This window comes from Budorcas taxicolor, chromosome 13 (assembly GCF_023091745.1).
Source record: "Budorcas taxicolor isolate Tak-1 chromosome 13, Takin1.1, whole genome shotgun sequence".
NCBI classification, from domain to species: Eukaryota; Metazoa; Chordata; class Mammalia; order Artiodactyla; family Bovidae; genus Budorcas; species Budorcas taxicolor.
Genome location: NC_068922.1, coordinates 60,891,655 through 60,918,547, shown reverse-complemented (window position 1 = coordinate 60,918,547; position 26,893 = coordinate 60,891,655). Strand labels below are relative to the sequence as shown.

The 26,893-nt window shown below is 50.9% G+C and overlaps 1 protein-coding gene and 1 non-coding gene across 5 annotated transcripts in view; one reads left to right on the top strand and one right to left on the bottom strand.

Moving 5' to 3' along the window:
* HM13 (histocompatibility minor 13) overlaps positions 1-23,520 on the bottom strand; it is a 39,290-nt gene extending 15,770 nt beyond the window's left edge. For all 4 annotated transcript variants that reach the window (XR_008200455.1, XM_052650800.1, XM_052650801.1 and 1 more), the window contains exons 1-7: positions 23,240-23,520; positions 15,054-15,152; positions 9,919-10,001; positions 3,378-3,466; positions 1,521-1,606; positions 1,298-1,423; positions 544-601 (exon numbers count right to left, since the gene is read on the bottom strand). Coding sequence is in view for 3 of the 4 variants with exons in the window: in XM_052650800.1 (XP_052506760.1) it covers positions 544-601; positions 1,298-1,423; positions 1,521-1,606; positions 3,378-3,466; positions 9,919-10,001; positions 15,054-15,152; positions 23,240-23,422 (724 nt within the window). In the remaining variant the exon portion in view is untranslated. The remainder of the gene's footprint in view (positions 1-543; positions 602-1,297; positions 1,424-1,520; positions 1,607-3,377; positions 3,467-9,918; positions 10,002-15,053; positions 15,153-23,239) is intronic.
* TRNAG-UCC (transfer RNA glycine (anticodon UCC)) lies at positions 14,118-14,191 on the top strand. Its single transcript has one exon. It is a non-coding gene; the product is annotated as a tRNA-Gly (tRNA).
* Positions 23,521-26,893: the final 3,373 nt, after the last annotated feature.

The following is a 26,893-nucleotide window of genomic DNA, read 5'->3' as shown; positions in this document are numbered from 1 at the left end:
CCCCTTCTTTGCCCCTGAACATGCTGAGAATGGTGGGGTGGAGGGCTGAGGTAACCCTGGCTCTTGGCGATGCCACTAATGATCATAAACCCAGCTCTAGGTGCTCCGCCACAGGGCTTGTTGCCATGTGAAATGACAACATTTCCAGAGGTCTGTAGGTGAGGTTTCTAATATTTATAACAATGGATACACTGAAATCACAACCAGGGAAGTGTGAGAGGAGTCGGGCAGACAACACCTGCTGGTTATGTGTTACAGGGATCCAGGGAGGGGGCTCCAGGTCTTGACGTGGCGGTGTCCTCCTCTGGAGGCCCCTGCCTGCCCTGCCACAGGCTGTTTTAGACACCGCTCTCTATGACCAGGTGGCCAGAGGATGGCTGTGTGGGAACACAGCCGACAAATCAAAAAGAAGGAAAGCAGGCCCTAGACACCAGGGAACCTGGAGAAGGACCAGCTGGGGGAGGGTATTAACTGAATCAGGGACCATGCGGGAATGGCCGCCAGGGCGGGGCAGACGGGCTCCCGCGGGGGGCGGTCACTTACACTTTATTGGCGCCTCAAAGGACTTTGCCACTGTCACCATCACATTGGTGCCAAATACCTAGAAGGAGAAGAGAGGAGTCTGGAGGGAAGTGCGGGCAGGTGGGAAGCAGTGGCTGTGCGTGGCTTCTCAACGAGGGGCTGCCTGCGACGGGCGGGAGAGGGACAGGGAGCCAAGAAGGGTTCCAGAGCAGATGTAAAGTTGAGATGAGGCGGCCACCGACATGGCCAAATGGACACTTCCTGGAGCTGCTTGTCTGGGCAGCAGAGAGGGGCAATTCCAAGGCGTTAGTAGAGGATCCCTGAGGCCCTGGCTGGGCATCCTGTCAGGTCAGGGCTCTGTCCTTCCCGAGAGAGGGAGTCCTCCAGCACCACTCATTCAGGGGTGCCTCTCAGCACGAGGGCGGCAGGTGCCTTAGCCCAGCACAGTCTCTGTCCTCACGGTCAGTGTCTTGCTCGACAGTGTCCACTCATCTGCTTTAACCACCCCTGCCTCAGCTGTTCTGAGCCTCAACTCGCTTGCTGGAGAGACATGGCATAAGCAATCCCCTGCTGCGCTCACTGTGAGGGAGAGAGGACGGCTGGCAGGCACAGGGCAAAGAAAGGTGAGCTCTAGGCAAGCGGGGATGGGACTCTGCTCTGTCATCTACTTCACAGTTGAGGGCACTGCCCCAGAAAGGACCTGATCTGGGGCCTTACCTGCAGGTCAAGGTGGCTGCCCTCCACTGGACCTCCTGCACATCCCTGCCCAACTCACCCAGAAGATGTCGTAGATGAAGAGCCCGCCCAGCAGGATGCAGCCGGTGCTGACGTTGTTCAGGTGCAGGAGTTCTACCCCGTTAAGGGAGAAGGCCAGGCCGAAGAGGTTGTTGGCAATCCAGTGCTGGGGGAAGGGGAGAGTGAGGCCACCTCACTGGTCACCACCTTGCGCCTCCAGCGCTCCACCACCCCTCGCAATTGCCTAGGCCCTGGCTACTCACCTTCCTCAGCAGGTACCAGACGCCAACGATGCTGCTCAGGCCCAGGCACACCAGGTCCTTGGTGTCAAACTCATAATTGATGATCTCTGGGCAGAGAGGCCGGGTAAGTCCACTCCCCGGGGCGGGGCTGCCCCTCCCACCTGTCAGCCCCTGGACGGAGGAGGGCATGGCTGTGGGCTCCGTCAGAGACCCACAGGCTGGGGGTGCTCACTGGAGCCCTCCCCAACCCCAGACCCTTCAATTTCCTAGAGGAGGGAATGGAGGCCCAGAGGGAACCCAGACCTGATGCGGGGTCAGTGGGAGGTGGTCCACGGTGCTGGAAGCCCACGCTCTGCACTAGCAGCTGGGCAACCAGCTGGGGAGGCGGCTCCCTCTCTGAGTTTTAGTTTCCTCATCTGTAACAAGGGGATCAGGGCTTCCCTGGTGGTCCAGGGGTTAAGACTCCACCCTTCCACTGCAGGGGGCGTGGGCTTGATCCCTGGTTGGGGAAGTTCCACATGCCAAGAGATGCGACCAAAAAAATAAACACAAAACAAAAAAATGGGGGTCACAGCACCTCCCTGATAGGAATGCCACGGGGAGCAAGTGAGGTGGTGCTTACAAAGCACTCAGCACAGAGCCTGCATACAGTGGGTGCTCAACCAATGCTGACTGCACTGAGCCCAAGGCCCTTGCAAGGTCCCAGTTCATTCAGGAATCTTTCTACTCTGCCACCAAAGGAGTCAAGAAGGTTGCTGGGAGTCCTGTGTCACCAGTAGAGGAGGAAGCAGGTGAGAGAGGGAGGCCCGGAGAAGCGGCAGGCGGGACGCCCTGACTGAGGCTGCTCTGTTGGGGAGCCTGCGGCAGACATCCTGATGTTATCCTCATCCTAATGAGGAGGCTCAGAGAGGTGGTTGAGCCTGCCCAGGGTCACAGAGCGCAGGCTTTCCTTTCAGATTCCAGACTGTAGCAGACTGCTGGTTGGCCCCAATTGTTCTCCCCTCTGTGGTAACAATACCCTGATGATTTTCAACTGGAAACGAGGCCAACTAGCTCTCAGCCACATTTTCCAGCTTCCCCTGTAGCCAAATGGGCCTGTGGAAAGGCCTCTCTGTCCTTTGGGACAGCCTGCGAAGCGATGGTGTGCTACCCTGGACCCGCTGACCCAAGCGTGGCAGAGCACAAGACAGGTGAAACCCCCACGGTCACTGACCGGGCACAGACACCTGCAGATGCACAAAGGAATCATATAAAACCGCTGTTCTGCAGGGACAAGGCAGAACGTGCTGGGCACATCCCCAAGTGTGACATTCACAAGCTCAGACTTGTACACGAGAAATACCTTCCACCTGTCCAAGCTGTTGATAATCCTGTTACAGCAGTCAAACCCACACCCTAGCTAACTCACAGGACCCAGGCTTTCCCCAATTCCCTGTGGCTTTCATTTTTTTCAAAAGCCATGGAACCTCCTTTTCAAATCTCAGCTAGGGAAGTAATCACACTAAAAACAGACATGATAAAAATAGCTTCAGGAGCCAACTGTTTACCGTTTACTGAGGCAGGCGCTGTGCTGAATGCTTTCTACTCATCACTTACTCACAGTCCTAACAACAAGCTTATAAGGGAGGTACTACATTATGATGCTCATTTTACAGATGAAAAAACAAAGCAAAACCAAAAAAGCCCAACAAAACCACCCAAAGCTCACAGAGGTAACAGTGAGCACCCAGTGGCAGAGTGGGGATGTCATCCCAAAGCCCACCTTGCCCACCACTCGCTGTACCAGGGAGTCCCAGTATTGGAGAAACAAAGGGGAGGAGAGGGGAGTGGGAAGACACCCAAGATACGGCCAAGGCAGGGGACGGCGGCAGCACTGACCTTCCTTGTTCTCCCCAGAGCCCTGTGTGAACAGCAGCTGGTATTGTCGGTTTGGGAAGTTGGCTGGAAAAAACTTATTCATGAAAGGGCTGAAAGGAAAGACAAAGCAGGTTGGCAAACAGAGCCCCTGTGGGGGTCCCACAACCCCAGACATCTGTTTACAAGCTGTTACCTCCCAACAACCTCACAGCTGCTCTGAGAGGTAGGTGTTATTGTGCCCATTGTAGAGATGTGAAAACAGAGGCCCTCAGAGGGCAAGTGACTGCCCAGGGCTACATGGGAAGTCAGTATCTTGAGCTGAGACCTGAACCTAGGTCTCTATGATTCCGGCTTCCATGCAGCCTCTTAGTTATTATCCAAGAAACACAAAAGAGGCAGACTTTCACCTAAAACAGTTTTTAGGAGAGCAATGGATTCCAAAATCTGATTTATCCACAATCTATATGAGAGTCCCCTGTCAAGAATGCATATTCTGGCTTAAGCCCGCATAGGGTTAAGTCCTCACTCTTCAAGGAGACCCTCTGAGTCTAGGCAGACAGCAGAGCTGAAATAAGGGGCAGACTAGTAGCCCAGTGAGATGTGACTCTTTAGAGTGAGAATGCCTGGGCCCATATTGCTGAGGAAGCTGGAAGGCCATCAGCTGAGAGGGGCCCATTAGCCGCAAATGGCCCCAGATAAACCACATCCTCCTTGCCAGCTCCCTGCCCAGCCCAAGGCAGTGGACCCAGCCTGGTCCACAGTAAAGCCATGTGCACAAACTGTGGGCAGACTCATAAGGGAATGAGATGCGCAGCCCTTTCTCCTGGTTCAAGGCAGAGAGGCAGATAGTGAGGTGGTGTGAGTTTTGCTGTTGACTCTAGAAGCAAAAAGGTAAACCCTCTATTCCAATTTCTCAGAAGTCTGTTTATTTCAAGCGCAATCCAGGTGTGTGCAGTGTGACAAATCAAAGCTGCAGTGTTCCTTTGCGTTCTGAGGCTACTGGAGACTTCCCATTAAAGTGGCTATCTAATTACTCTTTCACAGGTAGCCTCTTGTGTGTGTGCTTGGAATTCAGTGGCTCTTTGCGACCCTTTGGACTGTTGCCCCAGGCTCCTCTGTCTATGGGATTTTTCAGGCAAGAATACTGGAGTGGGTTGCCACTTCCTTCTCCAGGGGATCTTCCTGACTCAGGGGTCGAACTCCCCCCAAAAAAACCCTTGTAAGTGTCTGAAACTACTTTAATATGTTTTTTAAACCCTGCAAAAATCTAGCACACTTTAGCAGTTAGCAGACCTGAAGCAAGCCTGAGTTGACTAGTATTCTTCTTGAGGGGATTTGTTTTGACCATTTCCTTTAATTATTAGTTTCCCAGAACACTTAGAGATGCTGGCAAGCAGCAATTCCTTCTAGATGATTCCTTAACTATTATATAAACTGTGCCAACACAGACAAAATGGGAACAGTATAAGCTATTGTCACCTCTAATTTGAGTAATAACCATGGTGTCAGCTTCGTAATACAAATAAAAGGAATTAAACATGAGAAGAAAAAAGAATGCATATTCCTCGATTCCCTTCCAGATCTATTAAGTCAGATGACCTGATGGTCACCACACTCCATGATGTGACAGGCCTGGGATTTTTACAAACTCGGCTGGACTTGATGAGTGAGATGAATCACAGCCCCTTGGGCGAGAGCGGGCTCACATTCACTCCTTCCACGGGGCCTATTTGTGGCTCAGGATGGGCTTGGCCTCGTCTCTGGAAGCATTCTGATTACTCAGCATGGTCTACTTCCTGGCCTGGCAGGGAGCAGAGACTTTCTTTTCTGGATTGCCTTCGGAGCAGGAACAGAAAACCAGGGCTTTTGGCTCAGCCTGGGTGTGGATACTAAGCAGTATCATGGAATAGACACAAACCAGGGTGGCCCAGCCCTGACACCTGCTCTGCCACGTGAGGCCCTGGCCTTACTTTAGTGGGTCAGTCTCTCTGCTGAATGTGGGGATAATACCACCTGATTCAAAGAGCTGCTGTGAAAGTAGGGGAGAAGGAGAGGGAGAAGTTTAGCCCAGTGCTAGATCCTCAACAGGGGTCATAAATACTCAATGTCTATCATCGCAGGTGGTTGAACTTGAAAGCATTCAGCAACACCAGATCAGACTGATGACTGATGAAGCAGGCAAATCCACAATGGTGCTCCCAGCTAAAGGAAAATGGACCCAGGCCAAGGGGTACCCAGGGCACAGAGGTAAAGGCAGGGAAAAGGGAGCTCTCTAAGATCCTGGAGCTTGGAGGAAGAAAATGTGGATTAAGAACTATCTCTGGGCCTTAGTTTCCACTCGACACACAGCCAATCCCTCCCCGTCTACAGAGCTATGGGATGAATGACAAGGCCTTGTGATTATGTAGACATGACTGATACAAGATGCAATTGGGAGCGGGTTTCCACAAACAGGCTCTGAGCAGGGGGGAGGCAGCAGCTGGGAGGGATGAGGCTGGAAGCCACTTTCAGCTCAGTTCGCTGAATCACGTCTCAGGACCATGAAGCCAGAGGGTGTGTGCAGAGGCAGAGAGAAGGCCTGAGGTGCTAAGCCCTTCACTCCAGCCTGGTGTGCACCTTAGGAGCCCGACAAGCAGAGGGCAAGGGGTTGAGAGCATGGACTCTGGAGCCAGGTTTCCTGGATTCAAATCCTGGCCCAGCCATTGAGCTGTGTGACCTTGGCAAAGTTACTTAACTGTTCCCTGCAACTGTCTCCTCATTTGGAACACTGTAACAATACCTTTCTCACTGGATCATTAAGAGAATTAGATGAATGCTTGGCACCCTATAAGCTTAACTGCAGCTTCAACTCCAAGTATGAAGTCTCTAGACAGATGTCTTTGTTATCCCAAGAAGAGGGGCTGCTGGATAATACGGGGCAAGAGACAAGCAACCTGGCTGGCGTGAGCCTGCCTTATGGGCAGGGGTCCTGAGAGGCAGCTGGTAAATGCTTGCTGAACACCTCTGAATGCAGGTTTTTGTAGCAGGCGGAGACTCACTCCTTCCAGCCCTAGATGGCTCACATCAAGCCTAAAGGTCACTGCTTTCTGCTGGGAAACCACATCCTGCTGCCCTTCTCCCCTGGGGGTGAAAGCAAAGGGCAAATTGGTGTGTGGCCTTTCCCTCCTGGGGTTGCACATCGTGGTCTTAGGGACCTTATCCTCTAAAGGTCAGCTAGGTGGGATATGAGCTCAGAGGTGGTAAAAATAAGCTGCCCTGTTCCCTTGGCAGGCAGGGTACTGGCACAGGCTTGAGTCTTGGTGGCTATAGCGGGTGAAGGCAGGCTGTGGGCCCTCACTTTGCTGTAACACTTCAGGCTGTGGTTTCTTCCCTGGGAGGCTCACGGCAGCTGGGGAAGTGGAAGGAATCCCATAAACGCCGCAGCCTGGACTCCCTGGCTTGGGGCTCAGCCCCCACAGCCTCTCAGCAGACAAACCCCTTCTCTGCCTGTCCTCAGGAAACCACAGGCCCATCGGAGAGCGCGTGCCCAGGCCCCATCTTTAAGCTCTCTCTTCTCCTTCATTTTTCCCCAAACTACAAAAAATACCTGGCTGCACAGTTAGACCCGTGCTCAAAACCACTCTGCTCCTGAAGGCTGTGATGCTCTCTGAGCCTCAGTTTTCCTGTCTTGATCCTGCAGTCCTTGTTTGGATCCTGAGGAAGGTCTGACTATGTTTGGGGATACATACAAACTAACCAAAATTTTAACAATACTGTAGACTTCTAGGAGAAAATACTTAAGAAAATTTCATTTGATCAAAGGAAGGTAAATTTAATTCTTAGATCAACTATCTAAATAGCACAATTAAATTCTGTCCTCCCCCTTTTCTGCTAACATTATTTTTATCTGATTCAGTTCTTTTCCCTGTACATTTTATAGCAAGGCTTTCTTTCATCCCATTCATCCCAGTTTTTCAGTCTGCATCAATTTCTTTTTCAGAGGATAGCTTGGACCCCAAATGGTGAGTATCCCTTATGCCCATGGCCAGTCATCATTTTCACAAGGTCTCATCTTCCCAAGTCACACTGTGTGCTCTAAATCGTCTCAAGATAATGACAGTCACTGACAAATTTTACCACGTGCAGTTTTAGTGACTTCGGTTCTATTTTCTGCTGATATCAATAAATAAAAATTATGAACTGGTTCAAAGATAGACAATTCTTTCTTGGTTAATCCATGAGAAATTTTGGACAATGTTTCTCAGTTACTGTCCTAAAAGGAAAAAAGAAAGATCTCAGGTGTCAAAATGACAAAGGTTCAAAATATCCTGCTGGGCAGGTGGCTGGTGATCTCTCTTGCAGGACTGTTGAGATACAATGAAATAATCAACTCCTTAGCACCTGGTCAAACAAAATATATTTGGTTCTTTCATGCTAAGGCAGTGGTTGGGCTGTGGTAAGGACTCTTGCAGATGCTGAGGGGGGTGGGATGCACTAGAACTGGGGGGCTCCTAACCAGCATGGGATTCCCTGGTAGATCAGCTGGTAAAGAATCCGCCTGCAATCCAGCAGACCCTGGTCCGATTCCTGGGTTGGGAAGATCTCCTGGAGAAGGGACAGGCTACCCACTCCAGTATTCTTGGGCTTCCCTGGTGCTCAGACAGTAAAGAATCCACCTGCAACACGGGATCAAACCCAGGTCAGGAAGATACCCTGGAGGAAGGCATAGCAACCCACTCCAGCATTCTGTCCTGGAGAATCGCCATGGACAGAGAAGCCTGGTGGGCTACAGTCCAGGGGTCGCAGAGTTGGACACAACTGAGTTACTGGCACAACCAGCATGGGAAATGACCTCCCTCACCTGGTCCACCAGGAGAGGAGAGGTCTGTCCACTGGGGATGGGTGACGAGGTCTGCCACTATCTTGCTGGGCTCGTCAGCCAGGATCTCCAGGACTGGGGGGCTGGGGTGTGGCCCTACAGCATGGCCTTGTGGGTGAAGTTGGGTGAAGTGGAAGACAACACTGACTCGGCCCCATGTGGCTGTGTGAAATCGAGCCAGCTGCTCTCACTCTTGGTGGGCTCTGGACACACCCCTCGCTCTGGGCATGTCACAGACATGCTCACTTGAACCTTCCCACGCCCCTCCAAGGAGGTACTCCCCGTATCTCCATTTTACAGGTGAAGAAACTGATGCTCAGAGAGCTTGGGTAACTTGAGCCTTGGTTCCAGGTCTGACACCCCTCGCTCTGGGCATGTCACAGACATGCTCACTTGAACCTTCCCACGCCCCTCCAAGGAGGTACTCCCCGTATCTCCATTTTACAGGTGAAGAAACTGATGCTCAGAGAGCTTGGGTAACTTGAGCCTTGGTTCCAGGTCTGACTGTCTCTTGGGCCCACATTCTTGACTCCCAGGTCCTGCCTCAAGGAACCAGGCCAAACTCCGCCCACTCCCAGGGCTTCCCTGAGGATCCCGCTCTTCCTCTCTGACTGCACCTACAATGCGCACAGACCTTCTGGCTCCTGGCCCGGCCTCTCCCTCATTCCTACCTTTTGGAGCTGAGTTCAAGTTGCGTTCCCGCCTTCCGGGAACTTCTCCTGGTCTGCTGACCACCTCAGGCTGAAACCTCAGCCTGAGGCTGTACCTCTTCAAGGGGCCAGATGGAAGCAGGTTGGGGTCCTTTGCAGTCACAGCCAGGGGATGGGCTGGGGACCCCACTCCCATTGGGTAAGCAGCCCCACCTGAGGCCTCCTGGTTTAGTTCCTTCATCCCCACTGAACTGACACAGCACGTGACGATCTGAACAGGGTGGCAGTGAAACAAGGATGGGCTCTGCGGCCACAGAAACTTAGATTTGAATCTTTGCTCTGCTGCTGATCAGCTGTGTCATCCTAGCAAATTTCTTAACCTCTCTGAGCTTCAGTTTCTGAATGTGTCATAGGATTAAAAGCAACAGATTACAATGATAACAACAATGGCTAACAGCTACTGAACACTCGAAAAGCTACTGAAAAGTTTCTACGTGACCAATGAGAAAGGTATGATCATTTTCCTTCACATTCAGGTGAGGAAATTGAGGACAGAGAGATTAAGTAACCTGCCCAAAGTCACAGGGCTATTAAGTGGCAGAGTCTGGATCCAAGTCAGGTAGTCAAATTCCGGAGCCTGTGCTCCTAACTTCTCTCAATACTCCCTTGCTCTTACGAGCTGAGACCACAAGTAAGAAGCCAGCTTAGCGCGTGCGCAGCAGCCACGACACCCAGCAGGTGGCACCGGCATCACTCATCTCAGTACTGTGACAACTACCACGACATTATTGTTCACAGATAATTTTCCTAACAACCGTGGTGGCAAACACCCACCGGACAGTCTTATCCTTCCTTGGAAAGAAACCGTGGCCCAGAGAGGCTCCGGTTCTCGTGCAGGGTTACCCATGGTTTAACACAGGGAAAAAGTTCCTTGGGTTTTGACAGCCAGGATTCAAACCTGGCTCTGAATGATGCCAAAGGTCATGTTCTCATCCGAGACCCTGTACTGGCTCTTGAGAAAGCTGCTTCAAAGGTCGCAGAGATGCCTTCTGACCTGATGGTGTGGGACAGGGCCAGGATTCCCAGCACGAAGAAATACATGGAGAGCAATAGGTTGATGTACTCCTGGGAGAATATCTGAGGCAGAGATACAAAGAGAAACAGGACATCAGGGTTGTTGGAGGCTATGAGGAAACCAGACTCCCCGCTTTTCTTCTGGAGATGGTCTCCCCACTCTGGAGTTGGGGAACAGTGTTAGGAAGAATCTCAGATGGTACTGGGATGGGGGGCTTTCAGTTTCTATGGCAACAGGAAAAAGGGAAGGACCCTCAAGCCCTCAGATATGCCTCCCCAAGCGGTCACCAAGAGTTGGACACAACTGAGCGACTGAACTGAACTGACTAAAGGAGCCTGCAGGTGTGCCCTTGGTGGCTCTACTTGGAGACAGGCAATGGGGTGTGTGTGTGTGCGTGTGTGGCAGTCACAGGGGAGGGGAGCCTGACGTTCGAAGTCCCAAGAGCCGTCTGAACCCCAGAACAAACTTCCAAGCTTCCTCTCTCTGCTCAAAAGCTGAGGGAGCCTGTGGGTGGCCACCCAGTTACGAGTCACCTGCGCCCTGCTCACTCTGCACCCTCTCCTGGGCCACCTCTCCCACAGTGATGCCTGAAGCTCTGATGGCAGGCCCTGACAGCTGCTTCGGGGTCTTATTTTGGGTGAACCTGAGGAACGTTCTCTCACAGGGCTCCAGAGCCAGTGGCCACATGTTGTTAACTCTGGACTTTGGAAAGGCTCCACGGTCACAGAATCGTATTGTCTTTTGTTATCGTGAGGCCCTCTTACTGGGGGGGAAATAATGTGCTGTGGGGTGGGACACGGGGCCACTGATGACTCTCAAACAAAGCTCTTCTTGGATCTGTCTAAACGCCTGTCTGATCACCTTGCTCCCCTGCTTAACACCTCTCAGCAAGTTCCCTGCTTGAGCTTCCCTGCTCAAGTCCACATCCTCTCCTTGGCTCCTCGTGTCCTCGTGGTGGCCACCGCAGGCCTCTTTGGCTGCAGCTCGTGCCGTGTTTATCTACTGATTGCTAGACTGGTGTCTGTCTCTACCACTTAACAAGCTTGGTGTGCTACGTTCCCACCCGTGGGCGGCCTGCACACATGTCCCTCTGTCTGGGGAGCTCTCTTCTCCTCACTTGGGCTTCTGAGCAGCTTTCCTTGACATGATCTTCATTAATTCGGCTCATGTTTACCGTCTGCTACGTGCCATACGCCATGCTCAGCACTGGAAGAGGCAGAAAAGTCCCTGCTCTCACGGAGTTCAGGCACCAGAGAGGGAGAATCTCAAGGGATGAACGTGCAACACACCGTCAGGTGGAGATGGGTGCTGAGAAAAGCACTGCGGTGTAAGCAGAGTGGGGTGGACTGTCATTCATGGCCCAGGAAAGCCTCCGACACTTCACCTAGGAGTAGACCCGAAGGCAGTACGGGAGCGGCTGTGAGGATGTCTGGGGGAAGAGCCCTGGAGGCGGTGGGAAGCGTCCTGAGGGGGCTTGTGTTCCCGTGTGCAGGCAACAGTGAGGGTCTGCAGGCCTGGAGCTGAGGGAGGAAGCAGAGCGTCTGGAGACGAGGCTGGGACGGCAGGAGGGAGACGAGGCTGGGACGGCAGGAGGGAGACAGAAGCTGCAGTGCCGTGATAAAGGCTTTAGCTTCGTCTGGGTAAGACACGCTGGTGTTGCAGGGCTGAGGGCAAGGCTGTGACCTGGTCTGATGGCCTGAGAGGATTCCTCTGCAGCTGTGGGGAAGGCACACCCCACAGGGCAGAAGTCCAAGGTGACAGCCCACCGAGGCGGGCACTGCATGTGAGAGGATGGAGGACATGACGAGAGGGGGGTCAGACTCCAGCTGTCTGAGCCAGAGAAGTAGGACGTGCCCAGGGCTGCAGGCTGTGGGGGGAGGGCGTGTCTAGGGTTCTCGGCTGAGCAGCAAGGCAGGTAAGGGGCTGCTGTCTGAGGTGGGGGCTTGGGCAGGGGCAGGTCCTTCCGTGCTGTTCTGGTGCTACAGGCCTCGACTCCACAGCGCTTCCTAGGACTCTCACTGCATGTTTATTTACTGACTGCTAGACTGGCGTCTGTCTGCACCACTTAACAAGCTCCTGGAGGGCAGGGGTGGGCCAGCTGTTTTCCCCACTGCAGTGCCCAGCACCCAGCACAGCACCCAGTGTGTGAGTTCTCAACAGAGACTCGTAGACTGGCATCAGTGGCCACAGGGCGAGCGCTCCCACCCGCACAGGCGTGTGGACCGAGTTAACGCGCAAGGATGTGCTCCCCCACCACAGTTCTCTTTCAACACAGGCCGTGGGGAAAAATTTCCCTCTGGCCATGTCTTTGAGCTTCTGGTCAGCTTGACTGTGTGGCCTACGAATTGTGCGCCAATTCTGAACTTGTGCTTCAGCTGCTAGAAGTCAGGGCTATACCCGTGTCAGAGGCACTTCTGGCACGAGTATTATAAGTCTGCAGAGTCTAGAGCACAGGGTCGGGGTAGGGTCCTCGCCCAAAGCTTCCTCGCTTTCTACTATTTTATTCTTTTTTCTCCTTTACCCCAATTTCTTCATTTTCCTTATACTATTGGATTTAAGCTGCCTCAAAACAATCAGGTTTAAATGAGGTATGATAAGGTAAATTTTATGATCTTGGGAAATGCAACCAACTCCGGTGCCCTAACCAGGAGAGGAGGAAAGGGGCCGAGTGAGAAAGTGAGAGCCACTGTTACACAAGCCACATCCAGTGGTCAGTCTGGAGTTTGGGAAGAAACTGGTGCCTGTGTTATCCAGGCAGCTGCCTTTCAGAAATCACAACATGACACTCTGGTGACGTGGTGGGGATGGACACTGTGTCCTCTGGCACAAGGCAGGCTGGGGCTTACCTGCCTGGAGAGGAGGACAAGCTGAGCAACAGGTGTCTGGAGCCTTAAATAAAAATGTTCACACCCTCTGCGGCCAGAAATTCCTTTCTGGGAAATCTAGCCTAAGGAGAGAATCCTAAATACTGAAAATATTGGATGGTCCTGAGGCAAAGGCCTGGGTGTGTATTCCTAGCACTTAGTAGAGACTTGAGAATTTTGCCAAAAGCCAAGTTGGATGCACCGCGCTCACGTACATGGAGCCACAGAGAGATCGCAAGAGTAGAGGGGAGAGGGAAAGGGACCCAGTGCTACGTATGGGAACGAGACTCTCACCAAAGACACACAGACACACTCAGACCATATGCTTTAGAAAAAGACATACATCCAACGACACAAACGCATGAGGGCAGGAGCGTCTGGTGAAGGGAAATGAAGGTGGAAAATGGAGATGGGTGTCAGGGGTGAAGAAAACAAGGAGGGCAGCCTGGTGTGGCTGATGGCGGTGTGCTGTGCACCAAAGCAAGTGAGAAATCCACCTCTTCTCCCGAGGTCCAGGAAAAAAGGAAAAGAAAAAATAGTGAACACCTAATGTTACCTGATGCCTTCTTACTGACAAGAGTAAAAATCAGAACTACGTTATTTGTGTGAAGTGAGGGCGATGCTGTCAGTCAGCCGTGGTGTTATCTGCTTGGAAGGGATATTCTGAAATCATTAAAAGGGGTGGTTCTGATCCAGTAACGAGGGAGCGATGGAACTGGAAACAGGCGTTGTTTTTGACTCACCCACAGACTGGTAAAAGTAAAGGATTTTGATGCTGCTCGATGTAGGTGGGAGTACAGGGAAGCCAGCACACTTGTAACTGCTGGAGGGCACGTAAACTGGTAAAATCAGAAGGATGTGGCACAATCTGTTCTGATTACCACGTGGAGATGCTGTCTGAGCTGGTAGCCCTACTGCAGATACACCTGACAACATGTGACTGTGCTGAGAGGCGCCCACGACGATGCCCACAGACGGCTACAATGCTGGGACTTCCCACCGCCGGATGCCCCTCAGGGTGCATCCGTGAAACAGAACCACAAGCAGCTGTTACAGAGAACAAGGCAGAGCTGATGGTGCTCATACAAAAATATCTCCCTGATAAGAACTATATGTTTGATATGTATATATAGCTGTTTGAAAATTTTTACATAAATGTGGATCTATGCATAACAGAATAACTCACAAGAAACTACGGTGGGGAGAGTATTATGGTTTATTTCCATCTCCTCTTAGATTGAAAAAAAAAATTTTTTTTAACTACATACATGTATTTTTAAAATGTAAATGAAAAGTGACCCTTAAGGAAGGACTTTCCCCGTGGTCCAGTGGTTAGGACTTTGCACTTCCACTGCAGGGAGCACAGGTTCAATCCCTGGTCAGGGAACTAAGACCATGCACAGGCCATGAAGGGTGGCAAAGAAAAAAAAAGTCCTTGAAAATGTTTCAATGACCAGGAAAAAAGTGCTTGTACTGTGTTATTTTAAAAAAAAAGTTATAAAATGACTATAATTACGTTGAAAACATGCTTATGAGAAGTCTGAAAGGAGATGCCAAGGTGTTAATGGTGATGACCTGTGTGTTTTTCTCCTCTGTTTTCTGCATAAATTACTTTCGTCATCAGAAAACAGTACATGTTAGACTAAGATAAAAAGTTTGCGAGTCTGCAGTACATGAGAAAATGCTTATGATGCTTTCAATGTGAAGTGAGGGAAGCAGCTACAGGACTGAACACGCCACGTGGTCACAGCTACGGAGGAACCATGCACGGGAGCAGCAGAGGAAGGACACACCTCCAAAGGGGCTCTGTGACTGTCTCTGGCAGGGGGGTTTTGGATGGCTGCTGTTTTCCCCTTTTTACTTTTCTGTGTTTTCCAGGTTTTCAACACTGAGCCTGTGTAACTTTTATTGGGAAAATAAACCTCGATAAATTTAAAAAAAAAGAAAAGCAATTAGTATGATAGAGGTATGTCTGAGACACAGCTATACCCCACCCCAACATGGAGAGTACAAAAACAGAAACCAAAACAGAACAGAACAGAAAGCTCCACGGAGAAGGGAAATAAAGTCTGGTGGGAAGGAGCCCCCCGACATCACAGCAGGGAAGTGGGTTGAGGGGTGAATTGTTATTAGTTTTCTGCTCTTTACTGTCTATAAATGAACATGCATGTCTCCTGTGATGGGAAAAACAGAACAAAATAAAATAAAGTTTTTTAAACCAAATGACACACCAGGTGACAAAGGACTTACTTTGAAAAAGAGGTAGAGTCCCAAGAGCGTGCAGCTGGCGATGATGGGGAACCGGGCGGCGTCCCGGCTGGTGATGGTCTCGGGCATGTCCGAGGCGTTCTAGACCAAAGGAAGGCCGTGCTGAGAGAAGGGAGTGGTTCTGGCCTGCAAGGGTTGGACGCTGGTGGGAACTTGGTGCCACGACAGCTCATTCATCTCCCCGCTTTCTGCCTGGTCGCTGAGGTGCCTCAGGGGCCCCCATGTTTTCCTGACTCAAGGCTTTGCTAGTGCTGCTCCCTCTGCCAGGGCTGCCGTCTACCCACCCTGGGGCAGGGTGCTCTGATCCCACCACCGACTTGCCATCGAAGAGACTGGGACCCCGACAGGGACAGTGCTGGGAGGACCCAGTGCATGTGTGGCAGAGGCAGTGGGCACCTAACAACTGGAAGAGAAAACACTGGACCCTGGCGACAGGATAGCAGCCCTCAGCCGCATGAGGGCTACTGCCAGTTTCCCTACAGATAAAGGCATAAAGACAGCCAGTCTTTTATCCAGTAGGTAGTCAATATTCTACGTGGAAACAGACCAACCAAAAAACAAAACTAACAACGGCTAAAACTGAGCATTGGGGAGACAACAACTGCACGGAGAAGCAAATCTTGACAAAACTCAAACTCAAGAAGCGTGACTGGGAAAATGAATCTGGTCAGAGTACAAGCCACAGTTAAACTCACAATGGCAGATACAATAGTTAGCAGCAATGGGATCTGGGTATAGAGCTGACGAAGAATAAATACTTACATGAAACAACTGAATGCAAGCAAAATCAGTTCAGTACTATTAAAATGGAAAAAAAAAAAGGGGAATGGAATTAACAGTACTACACAGAAAGTTAAATTAGCTCCATGGAATTCATGACAAAAAGACTTCCTAATGAAAATCTATATTGGTGTAATTCTGGTTGTTGTTTAGTCATTAAGGCGTGTTTGACTCTTTGCAGCCCCATGAACTGTAGCCCACCAGGCTCCTCTGACATGGGATTTTCCAGGCAAGAATACTGGAGTGGGTTGCCATTTCCTTCTCCAATAATTCTGTTTAAATTTATATTAAAAAAACATTTAAAATATAAATCTAAAAGTCAAAAGCTTTCAGGACCATGATGCTCTCCATCCACTTCTATGCTCACAGTCCACAAGGACCCAGCGACCGTCACTGCATGACGATGCACCTAGAGTGACTGCTCTAACAATGGCTTGCTGGGTGACTCAGGCAGATCGTGTGCTCTCTGAGCCTCAGTTCACTTATCTGTCAAACCGAACGACAATATCTATAGCTTTCCCTGGTGGCTCAGACCGTAAAGCATCTGCCTGCAATGTGGGACATCCAGGTTCGATCCCTAGGTTGGGAAGATCCCCGGAGAAGGAAATGGCAACCCACTCCAGTACTCTTGCCTTGGAAATTCCATGGATGGAGAAGCCTGGTGGGCCACAGTCCATGGGGTCACAAAGAGTCAGACATGACTGAGCAACTTCACTTAAAAGGGCCAAGAGGCTTAAATGAGATGTCAAAGAGCCTGGCAAACTGTAAAGTACTGTGGCTGTCTAAGGAGCTGTGATTATCAGGGAGGGGCAAGTGGGGAGGCCCTAAGCCAAACCCCAAAATAGGCATGGCTGCATTATAGCCCTGCAGCCCAGGCAGGGCTGAGGGAGATCCTTCCCTCTGGAAGGACCAGGTAGCTGTGTGAGTCACTCTCTGGCAGCTCCACTAGGAGTAGATGAGCAATTATGACACAGAGAGGCAGCCCCATCTTCCTTCCTCCCAGCCCTTGATTTCTGCATTTAGCAGCACTGTGTGGTACTGCTAAGTTGCTTCAGTCGTGTCTGACTCTGTGAGACCCCATAGATGGCAGCCCACCAGGCTCCCCCGTCCCTGGGATTCTCCAGCCAAGAATACTGGAGTGGGTTGCCATTTCCTTCTCCAATGCATGAAAGAGAAAAGTGAAAGTGAAGTCGCTCAGTCGTGTCCAACTCTTAGTGACCCCATGGACTGCAGCCTACCAGGCTTCTCTATCCATGGATTTTCTAGGCAATAGTACTGGAGTGGGGTGCCATTGCCTTCTCCGACTGTGTGGTAGGGAGTGGGCAAATTCATGGCACTCTCAGTGGACCTCCATAGAGTCACTGTATTTCCTGTGTAGCAGCAGGGTGGGCACACAACTAAATGAGCTCCCGACCTTAAAGTGTTCACAGGCAGGTAGGCCAAGACCTTGACATGTAAACAGAATATCCCCGAGTAGCGTGACCCGTGGTAGAACTGCCGCAATACGTGGCACGAGTACCCCATGGTGGAGGGAGGGCTCTGATGTCAGCGAGCCCAGCCCCACTGCCAGCTCTGCTTCTTCCCAGCGGCGGGACCTTGGGCAAGTCATTTTCTTTCTCAGAGCCTCAATTTCCTCAGCTGTAAAATGGGTTGTCAGTATTCAGTGATTTTTGCATTGGAAGTATTTAGTGTTGTGGCTTGCGTTTCCCACAAGTTGTAAAAACTATCATGATTATGTACAAGGGAGTCAAGTGAAAGTGGACAGCATACTACTTCTTCGAGGAAGCAGGGAGTGTCAGAGGTGGTTAGAGCAGATATTACTTAAGCAAAGCTGTGAAGGCCAAGCACAGGGTCTGGTATGCAGCAGGAGCCAGATAAATGCTGACTGAGTTGAGGAGTCTGCTTTGTGTACAAGGAAGGGAAGCATTTACAGGCAGAGGGACCTGCAGACACAGGGCACGTGGTGTCAAAGGACCCACAGCCTCTGGCATCACCTGCAAACCAGTGTCACTACTCATTTCCACACATTCACTTCAATTCAGCCCAGGATTCTGGGTGGGAATAGGCTCAGTATCATTTAATGGCAAACCAGGTTGGACAGATGCTCCACCACACAGTCAAATCTGGTCTTCTGCATGTGACTGTTAGAAACACCCCACGTGCAATGTTGAGTCAGCACGGAAGACTTGAAATCTGACTGACCAGGACAGTAACACGGACAACATTTACTGAGGGCTTTTTAGGTGCCATGCATCCTAGGTGCTTTACATGATTTCATCCTCACAATAACCCCAGGCAGCAGGGACTTTTATACCTCCATTTTACAGATAAGGAAACCAAGGCTCAGAGAGATGATGTAACTCGCTTTAAGGTCACACAGCTGGCCAAGAGGCAGAGCCAGGAGGTATGCTGAGGCAGTCTGGTTCCAGAGTCCAAACTCTTGGCTATCACCCCCTAGAAGTCCTCTGCCTTTCCTATGTGGAAATTTCTGCTGGAAAGTTATGTCAAAATGCTCAGGGGGCCTGTGACCTTTCTGAGGAACAGAATCCTGACAGCAACAGAATCTCTGTAGTTACAAAAATACTAGAAGTTGGCCGGATTCTCCACAGATTCAATTTAGATTTTTAAACTATATGTTCGTATGCAAATGCAACGGCCCCTGGGGTGGGTTTGAGTGGCTGGGAGCTGACACAAACAGCAGAAATAAATTCAGCTTCCAGTGACACTCTGGATGCTTGGTTATCAGGGCGGAAGCAAAAGCAGCAAAGGAAGAAGGATGCCAACTTCATTGAAGTCGTTGGCTCTGCTGGAGCTCTGGGAGTTCTGCTTCCAGGCCATGCCCTACAAAGGATCTGGGATTCATGGACCATTCTGGCGCCCCCGGTCTCCTCTCCTCACTGTGTGTGCACTCACTCACCCAAGCATTTCCCAAACTACACCCACCCCAGGCCTTCACCCTCCACTGCAGGCTCCATGAGCACCACCTCACCAGCCCCCTTCCCGCCTGCCCCCTCCTCTATCAGGAGCTCGTTCTGAAGGACCTGATCGCATCGCACAACAGCTCAGAAACCTCTGGTAATGGGCTACCAAGCAGCCATTAAATGAGAATCAAGGTCACTGCTGGCGGGAGTATCAACTGGTACCACCTCTGCCTTAGACAATTTGATGAAATCCATCTAAATTAAACATGCACAGAGCCTCTGACCCAGCTAATCGATTTCAAGGAATTTATCCTACAAATACACAGAGCAATGTGAAGTAACAAATGTATAATGAGATTAATTTCAGCATGGCTTAGGATAGCAGAAGATTGACACAAACTGACTGACCAGCAGAGGACTCCAAATCAGGCGTCCTCACACTTGAGCACGTCAGAATTGGCAGTAGGGCCTGTGAACAGACACGTGTTCCTAACAAGTTTCCAGGTGATGCTGATGCTGCTGGTACAGGGATCACACTTTGAGAATCACGGCTGTGGGTACAGGGGGACACCATACAGCAATCAAAGAACAGAACTTCTCCATGCGTACTGGTGTGTTAGATTTGAAGCATGTAAGTGGTGGAGACAGCAAGGTGCAAACAAGAGTGTGTCCACAACGAAATGCGGGCTTCCCCAGTAACAAATCTGCGTGGAACGTAGGAGATGCGCCAGGAGCCATGGGTTCGATCCCCGGGTTGGGAAGATTCCCTGGAAAAGGAAATGGCAACCCACTCCAATATTCTTGCCTGGAAAATCCAATGGACAGAGAAGCCTGGTGGGCTACAGCCCACTGGGCCTCAAAGAGTCAGACACCACTGAGCGACTAAACTACAGAAAGAACAAAGTGCAACAGTTATATAGCAAAGGTGGGGGGAAGCGTGTGCTTATTTACTTGCAAAGGCACATACACCTCTTGATGGCTATCCAAGAAAGAGGCAGTAGAGGATGCCCCTGGGGAGGGAAACTGGGCAGCTGGGCTGGGAGGGAGATTTTGCTCAGTCCTTCTGGAATTCTATACCATGGGTGTGTGTAACCTACCCTCCCCATCATAAAACAAGATAGGTCTACATGTACTGACACAGGAGAATGACCAAGACATACTGCTGCATTGGAAAAAAAAAAGGAAGAATCAGGTTTCAGAGCAGTATGTACTGCAAAATCCCATTTTTATAAAAATAAACTTACATATGTATACACACACGGGCACGTACATGTCTGTATACACACAGAAAAAGGTGGGAAAGGATGCGCACCGAACAGCTACCTGGGTCACTTCCAAGGAAGTGGTATGGGGCGGGGATTTCCTTCATGCTTCTGTGTTGCCTGAACTTTTACAAACACAAAACATGTAGTGGCTATGAAGATTGGCTGCTGCACTGCCTTCGGGATTCCGTACCTCAGAAAGGCTGCAGGTTCCTGGAGCATCTTCTTGTTACCTCACCCCAGCACCTGTGCTGGACTCGCATCAAACCGCTCACCGCCTCCCAGAACACACCTGTGGTCCCACATCTCCCTCTCCTGCCCCGCCTGCTGAGTTTTTGCCCACCCTGGCAAAGATCATGGCAGCCTCCTTGAGCATGCGGCTGGTCACACAGCTATCTCTCGTTGGGGACTGAGTTCTGTGAGGGCAAGGCTTGGCCTCTTCATCTGGCACTCCTGGTAGCCAGCCAGGGCCTGGCACAGAACAGGAGACCAGTCCAGCTGGCTGGGGGGCTCCTCTGAGTTACCAGCCAAAGGCCTTTGAATCGATCTGACGAGTAGCTGTCCCTCTTGGCAACACAGGTCTCAGACAGGGACAGGCATTGCTCTTGGATGGCTCCGCCCACGGCTACTTCCTCCCAGCACACTCCTGGACGCTTCACCTTCTCCTCCCACAATTTCACAACTCACTCTGCCTGTCACGGACAACTTGGCTCCAGGGAGAATTTTGTCCTCACATGCCCTCTCTCAGCTGGCTGTGGGGGTCCAACACTAGTGGGAAATCAAAATTCCTGGGCCCCCAAGCTAACTTTTCTCCCCTTGCCAAATGATCACGGAAACATGACTCCGGGCAGAAAACGGGAGTCATTTGGCCTCTCCTCTCCCCAGGCCAAAATGCCACTTGTATGATGCAGGCAACTGCATCCAGGAGAGAGCCCAGGAGTAGGAACACCTGGTTCTGCCCCTAATTGGCAGAGAAATCATTTCTTTACTTCCCAGTTTCTCTATATAATGGTGATAATAAAACTGGCTCTGCCTGCCTCAGTCAGTACCTGGGAGAATCAGAGTGAAGGCTTGTAAGCTTTAGGATACCCTGGTGGTTGGAGGCTACTAATGGTCAAGCTGTTTGCAATTCCATACAGTTTTGCAGTCCCCTTGTTCTCTCAGGAGATGCTGGGGAGAGGTATTTAGATCTAAAGCTCTCTTCCATTCTTACCCTCTGCTCCAGCCACTCCAGACCTCCCACCAACTCCTAAACTGCCGTGTGCAGCTACTTCCCTAGTTTCCTTCGCTTCGAATGTCTTCTGGCTGAAATTCAACCTCTACATGAAGGCTCGAGGCCACCTCCAGCACAAAGCTGCCCTGCCCAGCCCCAGGCGTGCTCAATCTTCTCCCTAAACCCTGCAGCACTACTTGTATTAGTCTCAGATCTAGTTATTCCCCGCTCATCCAGACACCTAAACTCCTTGGTGATGGGGCTCTGACCCACTCATCTTTGCAGCATCCCTCTGTCCTGGGCAACAGTGGAGGTTCAGGAAATTCTGTTTGGAAGATGTTTTCTAAAGAGATTAGTAATCCATGTGTAGAAGGTGCTATGGAGAATTACTCAAGTTTGGGGAGACCCTCACATCAAGTGCCTAGCTCATTCCATGCTGCCCTTCATTTCCTTTGTCCTGATCTATTTCAGAATTTCTCCCTGCACCAAGTGTTTGCGTGTATGGCACGACAGGGAGGCTGAAAGCTACCTGAACACTGCTTAGAAGAGGCAGGACAGTAAGGCAGATGGGGCCATCTAAGCCATGCCTGACCAATCCCCTCTGCATCTGACCTAGAGGGAACCAGCAGCAAGTTCTCCGATCTTGGGAAAGAAAGGTGGCAGGCCCCAGCCACTGCTCAAGTTGGGTAATGTTTCGAGAACCTGGGTTTGAGCAGTTTCAAAAACGGCAGCTGTTTTGTGGATCTGCCCTCCTTGGGTAAGAGAGCTTCCGCTAAGGTTCAACTTCAGGTTTGGGTGGGGGAGGAGCAGCAGGGAGCGGCATATCAGGAACTGGTGGAGGACGACTGACAGGCCTACAGGAAGCGAGAAGCCATTGGTGCAAAAGGCTAGAGAGAGCTTCCTATAGAGAGGGAGGGTGGGAGGAAGGAGGTCTGGAGGTGGAAGGCCCTGGGATCCTCTTAGGTATACAACAGGACAGATGTTGAAGACCAGGGATGGAGCCTGGCCCAGTCTTACAAGAGAGGCCAACGGCAGCTCACTAACTCAGCTGAGTTTCTCCAATTTGGTGGAAGGACTGTCTTAAGGGGCATGGAGAGAGGAGCTACTCTGAGGTAGGGTCAGGGTCTGAGGTGGGAACAGGGTTAGGAATAGGGTCTGGGCTCAGGCTAGGATAGGTCCAAGCTTGGGTGTTAGGCAGGGAAGAGGAAACCAGCAGACTTGGGGTCTATGGTTAAAAAAGAGAGGCACCAAAGTGCCAAGTTTTGAGGAGCTGGCTGGCTGACTGGAACTGGTTCCAGAAAGTGATACAAAAAACCTGGGGCCTGAGCTAGGGGTTCTAGGAGCTAATATTTCTGTGTTACTTTTTTGTTTTTGAGGTGGGGCAAGGGCCTGATCTGTACTCTATGGGTCACAGATCCCAGGCAGACAGGTGTGAGAGCCTAGGGATGAGCCTGGGTTCCAGAACTTACCCGGGGAGGGGGGTACGGTGAGGAAGAAGAGACTGTACCATTCAGGTGTGAGGACCAGCGCCCCAGCAGGTGCAGAGGGATGCTGACCCAGAGCCTGGGATGCGGCGAGTGTCCCAGGTGGAATGCGCAGCGACAGCCGAGGGTGAAGCTGGTCTGGCCGGGACCAGCAGGCTCAAAACAGTGCTCGAATTATAGTGTGAGGGTCTGCTAACAGTGCTTCCAGCACGACGCACAGAGGGAGGGACGCGTCAAGGTCCGAACGGGGATGGAAACCAGTCCCTATTTGAGGAAGGGGTCAGTTCGGGCACCTGGTTCGCGGATGGGTGCCCACATCCTAAGGCACCTAAGGTCAGCCCCGGGATGTGGACCTGGGGTGGGGAAGCAGTGGTGGGCGATATTGGGAAGGGTCAGTGTCCGGACAGAGGAGGTGTCTATCCCGTCTAGGGCGAGGGTAGGGGGAGGGTCCGTGTCAGCCGTGTCAGGGTGGGAGGTGGACAGCGCCCGGTTTTGCCGCGGACCCTACCTTGCCGCGGGCACAGCGCACGGAACGCAGGGCGCCGAAGAAGATGGGCAGTAGCGCCATGAGCAAGAGGCTGCCGTAGGCCAGCGCGATGCCTTCTGGCGTGGAAGGGGGCCGCGTCGTGCCGTTGGTTGAGCCGCCTGCCTCGGCGCTGCCGTTATGCGGGTCGCTGACGGCCGAGTCCATGGCGAAGCTGCGCTCGGGGTCCGACTCCAGCTCCGGCCGCTGCAGCGGAGACGCAGAGAGAAAGATCCGGCGCTGTGGGGAAAGCCACGTTCCCCTAAAGAAACAGGAAGTGACGTGCCTCCCTCGCCGGCCCGCGCCGCGCACGCGTGCGCGTTCATGTCTCCACGCCCGCGCGCCCTCTAGCGGAGGCGGAGGGCCAGGAGGCCTGTTGCTAAGCAACATGCTGGGGGTAGGGAAAAGAGCTCTGGACCACTGCAGGGGGCATCCACTCCGAGGGAGACCTGAGGACCCCATTCCCCATTCCCACTCAATCTCCTTAATCCCGGCATGTCCCAGTCCCCGAAATTCCTAATAAGAAAGTGAAGAGGAACTAAAAAGCCTCTTGATAGAAGTGAAAGAGGAGAGTGAAAAAGTTGGCTTAAAGCTCAACATTCAGAAAACGAAGATCATGGTATCTGGTCCCATCACTTCATGGGAAATAGATGGGGAAACAGTGGAAACAGTGTCAGACTTTATTTTGGGGGGCTCCAAAATCACTGCAGATGGTGACTGCAGCCATGAAATTAAAAGATGCTCACTCCTTGGAAGAAAAGTTATGACCAACCGAGATAGCATATTCAAAAGCAGAGACATTACTTTGCCAACAAAGGTTCGTCTAGTCAAGGCTATGGTTTTTCCAGTGGTCATGTATGGATGTGAGAGTTGGACTGTGAAGAAAGTTGAGCGCCGAAGAATTGATGCTTTTGAACTGTGGTGTTGGAGAAGACTCTTGAGAGTCTCTTGGACTGCAAGGAAATCCAACCAGTCCATTCTGAAGGAGAGCAGCCCTGGGATTTCTTTGGAAGGAATGATGCTAAAGCTGAAACTCCAGTACTTTGGCCACCTCATGCGAAGAGTTGACTCATTGGAAAAGACTCTGATGCCGGGAGGGATTGGGGGTAGGAGGAGAAGGGGATGACAGAGGAAGAGGTGGCTGGATGGCATCACTGACTCGATGGACGTGAGTCTGAGTGAACTCCGGGAGTTGGTGATGGACAGGGAGGCCTGGTGTGCTGTGATTCATGGGGTTGCAAAGAGTCGGACACGACCGAGCGACTGAACTGAACTGAACAATTTGTTTACACATGCATGCATTCATCCAATATTTAATCATCCCCTCATTCCTTAAATACTGAGTATCCCATTATATTACAGGCACTGTCCTAGGCTCTGGAGACACAGAAGGGAACAAAATAGGCAAAAGTCAGTCCCTGCTCTCATGAAGCTTGCATTTTTAGTGTGATGGGAGGGGGTGTTGGGAGGACAAGAAATAAAATGAATAAAAATAAAACAAAATCGATATAACTGTGTAGTTATATGTTACATAGCATGTTAAGATGGAGAAGGAAATGGCAACCCACTCCAGTGTTCTTGCCTGGAGAATCCCAGGGATGGTGGAGCCTGATGAGCTGCCGTCTATGGGGTCGCACAGAGTCGGACACGACTGAAGCAACTTAGCAGCAGCAGCATGTTAAGAGCGATTGATAATTTAGAGAGACCTCTCTCTTTAGGAATCTAGTGAATTTTTGTATATGGCTTGGGCCAGAGTGGTTCTAGCCGGTTCCAGGGGACAAAGGTCAGGAGGCTGGCTTTGCTGATGGCCAGGCCTGTGGGGGTCCCAGTCTCATGTGTGTGCAGGGGTGAGGAGAGGGTGTGGAGAGGAGTGACTTGGGCTTGAGTGCGTGCCTGGACTGTCTGGGGTTCCTGGCTCTGCTTCTGATGCCCTAGTTAAGCACTGGAGAAAGTAGATAAACTGAAGAAAACTGAAGAAATAAACTGAAGAAATCTGTACCCTGCAGGCACCAAGCACTGGAGAAACTCTGGACCAAGCAGTGGGAAAAGAGCATGCTCTCCAGGAACCCAGGAAGTGAGCCAACCTCGAGCCAGGAAGGGAAGATCTATTCTCCTTCAGTATTCCTCTAGTACACTCTACTGAAAAGACTTAACATATGTCAGCTGGGAAGGGAGAAATATCGACAGGGTCCAGCTCCATTATCACAGAGCTGGAAAAAATCGTAGATTTAGAGCAGTAAGTTGATTAGTGATACAGATAGTGTAAAAATCACACAGCCTGGGTCGAAGCTGGATAGGTGGTGAGGTGGGGTTGGAGTATAGGGTTCATAGTGAGAGGAGACAAAGGCAAGGAGTCAGATTAAAAAAACTGAATAATAGAGTTGTTTGCCTAATTAGTGCCTAACTAGTACAATACACTGTACTAGTAACTTTAAGAGTGTTTTGTTTGATCTCAGTAACACTGCTGAGATACTATTAGTCCTATTTTGCAGATGATAAAGCAGGCTCACAGAGGTAAACTAGCCAGCCAGGTCACACAGTTCAGCAGAGGAAGAGGAGAGACTTGAAGTCTGGTCTGTAGGGCCCCAAAGTCTCTGATTTTTCTAATATTTCAGCTACAAAGAAGGCTAAGGAGTTTTTCCCAGAGTGACTTAGTTCTGGGCAGATGGTGTACAGTTTCAGGCTCTGTTTTTCAGAAGCTGGACATGACCTGAGTGGATGGGTGAAGGCAGTGTGCCTGATGAATTCATCCATTAATAATTCAGGCCACAGGATTTGCCCAGCAGCTGGGCCTCATGGCTCCAGGCTCTTCATCTGAGAGCATACAATTGGAAATCAGAGACACTCTCGCTTCGTGCTAGGCTGAGCACTTGATTTAGTTTGGCCTGGGGCAGATCTGGCCATCTACCTTTACCCTCGTGGGAGACTGTGAATATGACCCAGGGAACTGAGGGGTCGACTCAAGTTCAGAAAGCTCCTGTCAAGGCTTCTGAAGGGTTGGATTTCTGGCTTGGAGCTAGCCTGTCTCGATAGTCTCTGGAGACAGGGATAAGACAATCTTGAGGAGAGGGGCTGTGCCCTGAGGCTTTATCTGCGGGAACCTCCTGTATGGTGTTACTTTCCCAGCGGAGATCTGAGCCAAGGTCAAGAACAGAGCCTGTCTAGTTAGCCTGGAATAGGTAAATTACCAAACACTTGCTCCAAAGAAAGATGTAGATCCTACTCCCTTCCCTTTCACTTATTACTGTGTTTGGTCACTGTGAACGGATTTCAGGTTTTCCAGTTTTTTTCTCATACATGCTCTCTCTCTCTCTCACACACACACACTTGCACACACTATTATATGCTTAAATAATTTTGAAAATACTAAGCAAGGATCATTATTGGATGCTAAGCTGTGGGAGAAAGGTTTTTAAGGCACAAGATAGTCACACAATAACAGATGACTTGTTATTTATAAAAGGAAAAACTTGCCTTTATAGTGGAGTGATCTGCTGGACACTTCCTTATCCAAGTGATCAAACTTAGCCATTACTGGATGGGATGGGACAAAAGGACTTAGATGTGATGCAATGTAGGGGACACATCACCTGAGCAGTCTTCTTGCCAAACACGTTTTTCTGTAGCTACTGATGAGTA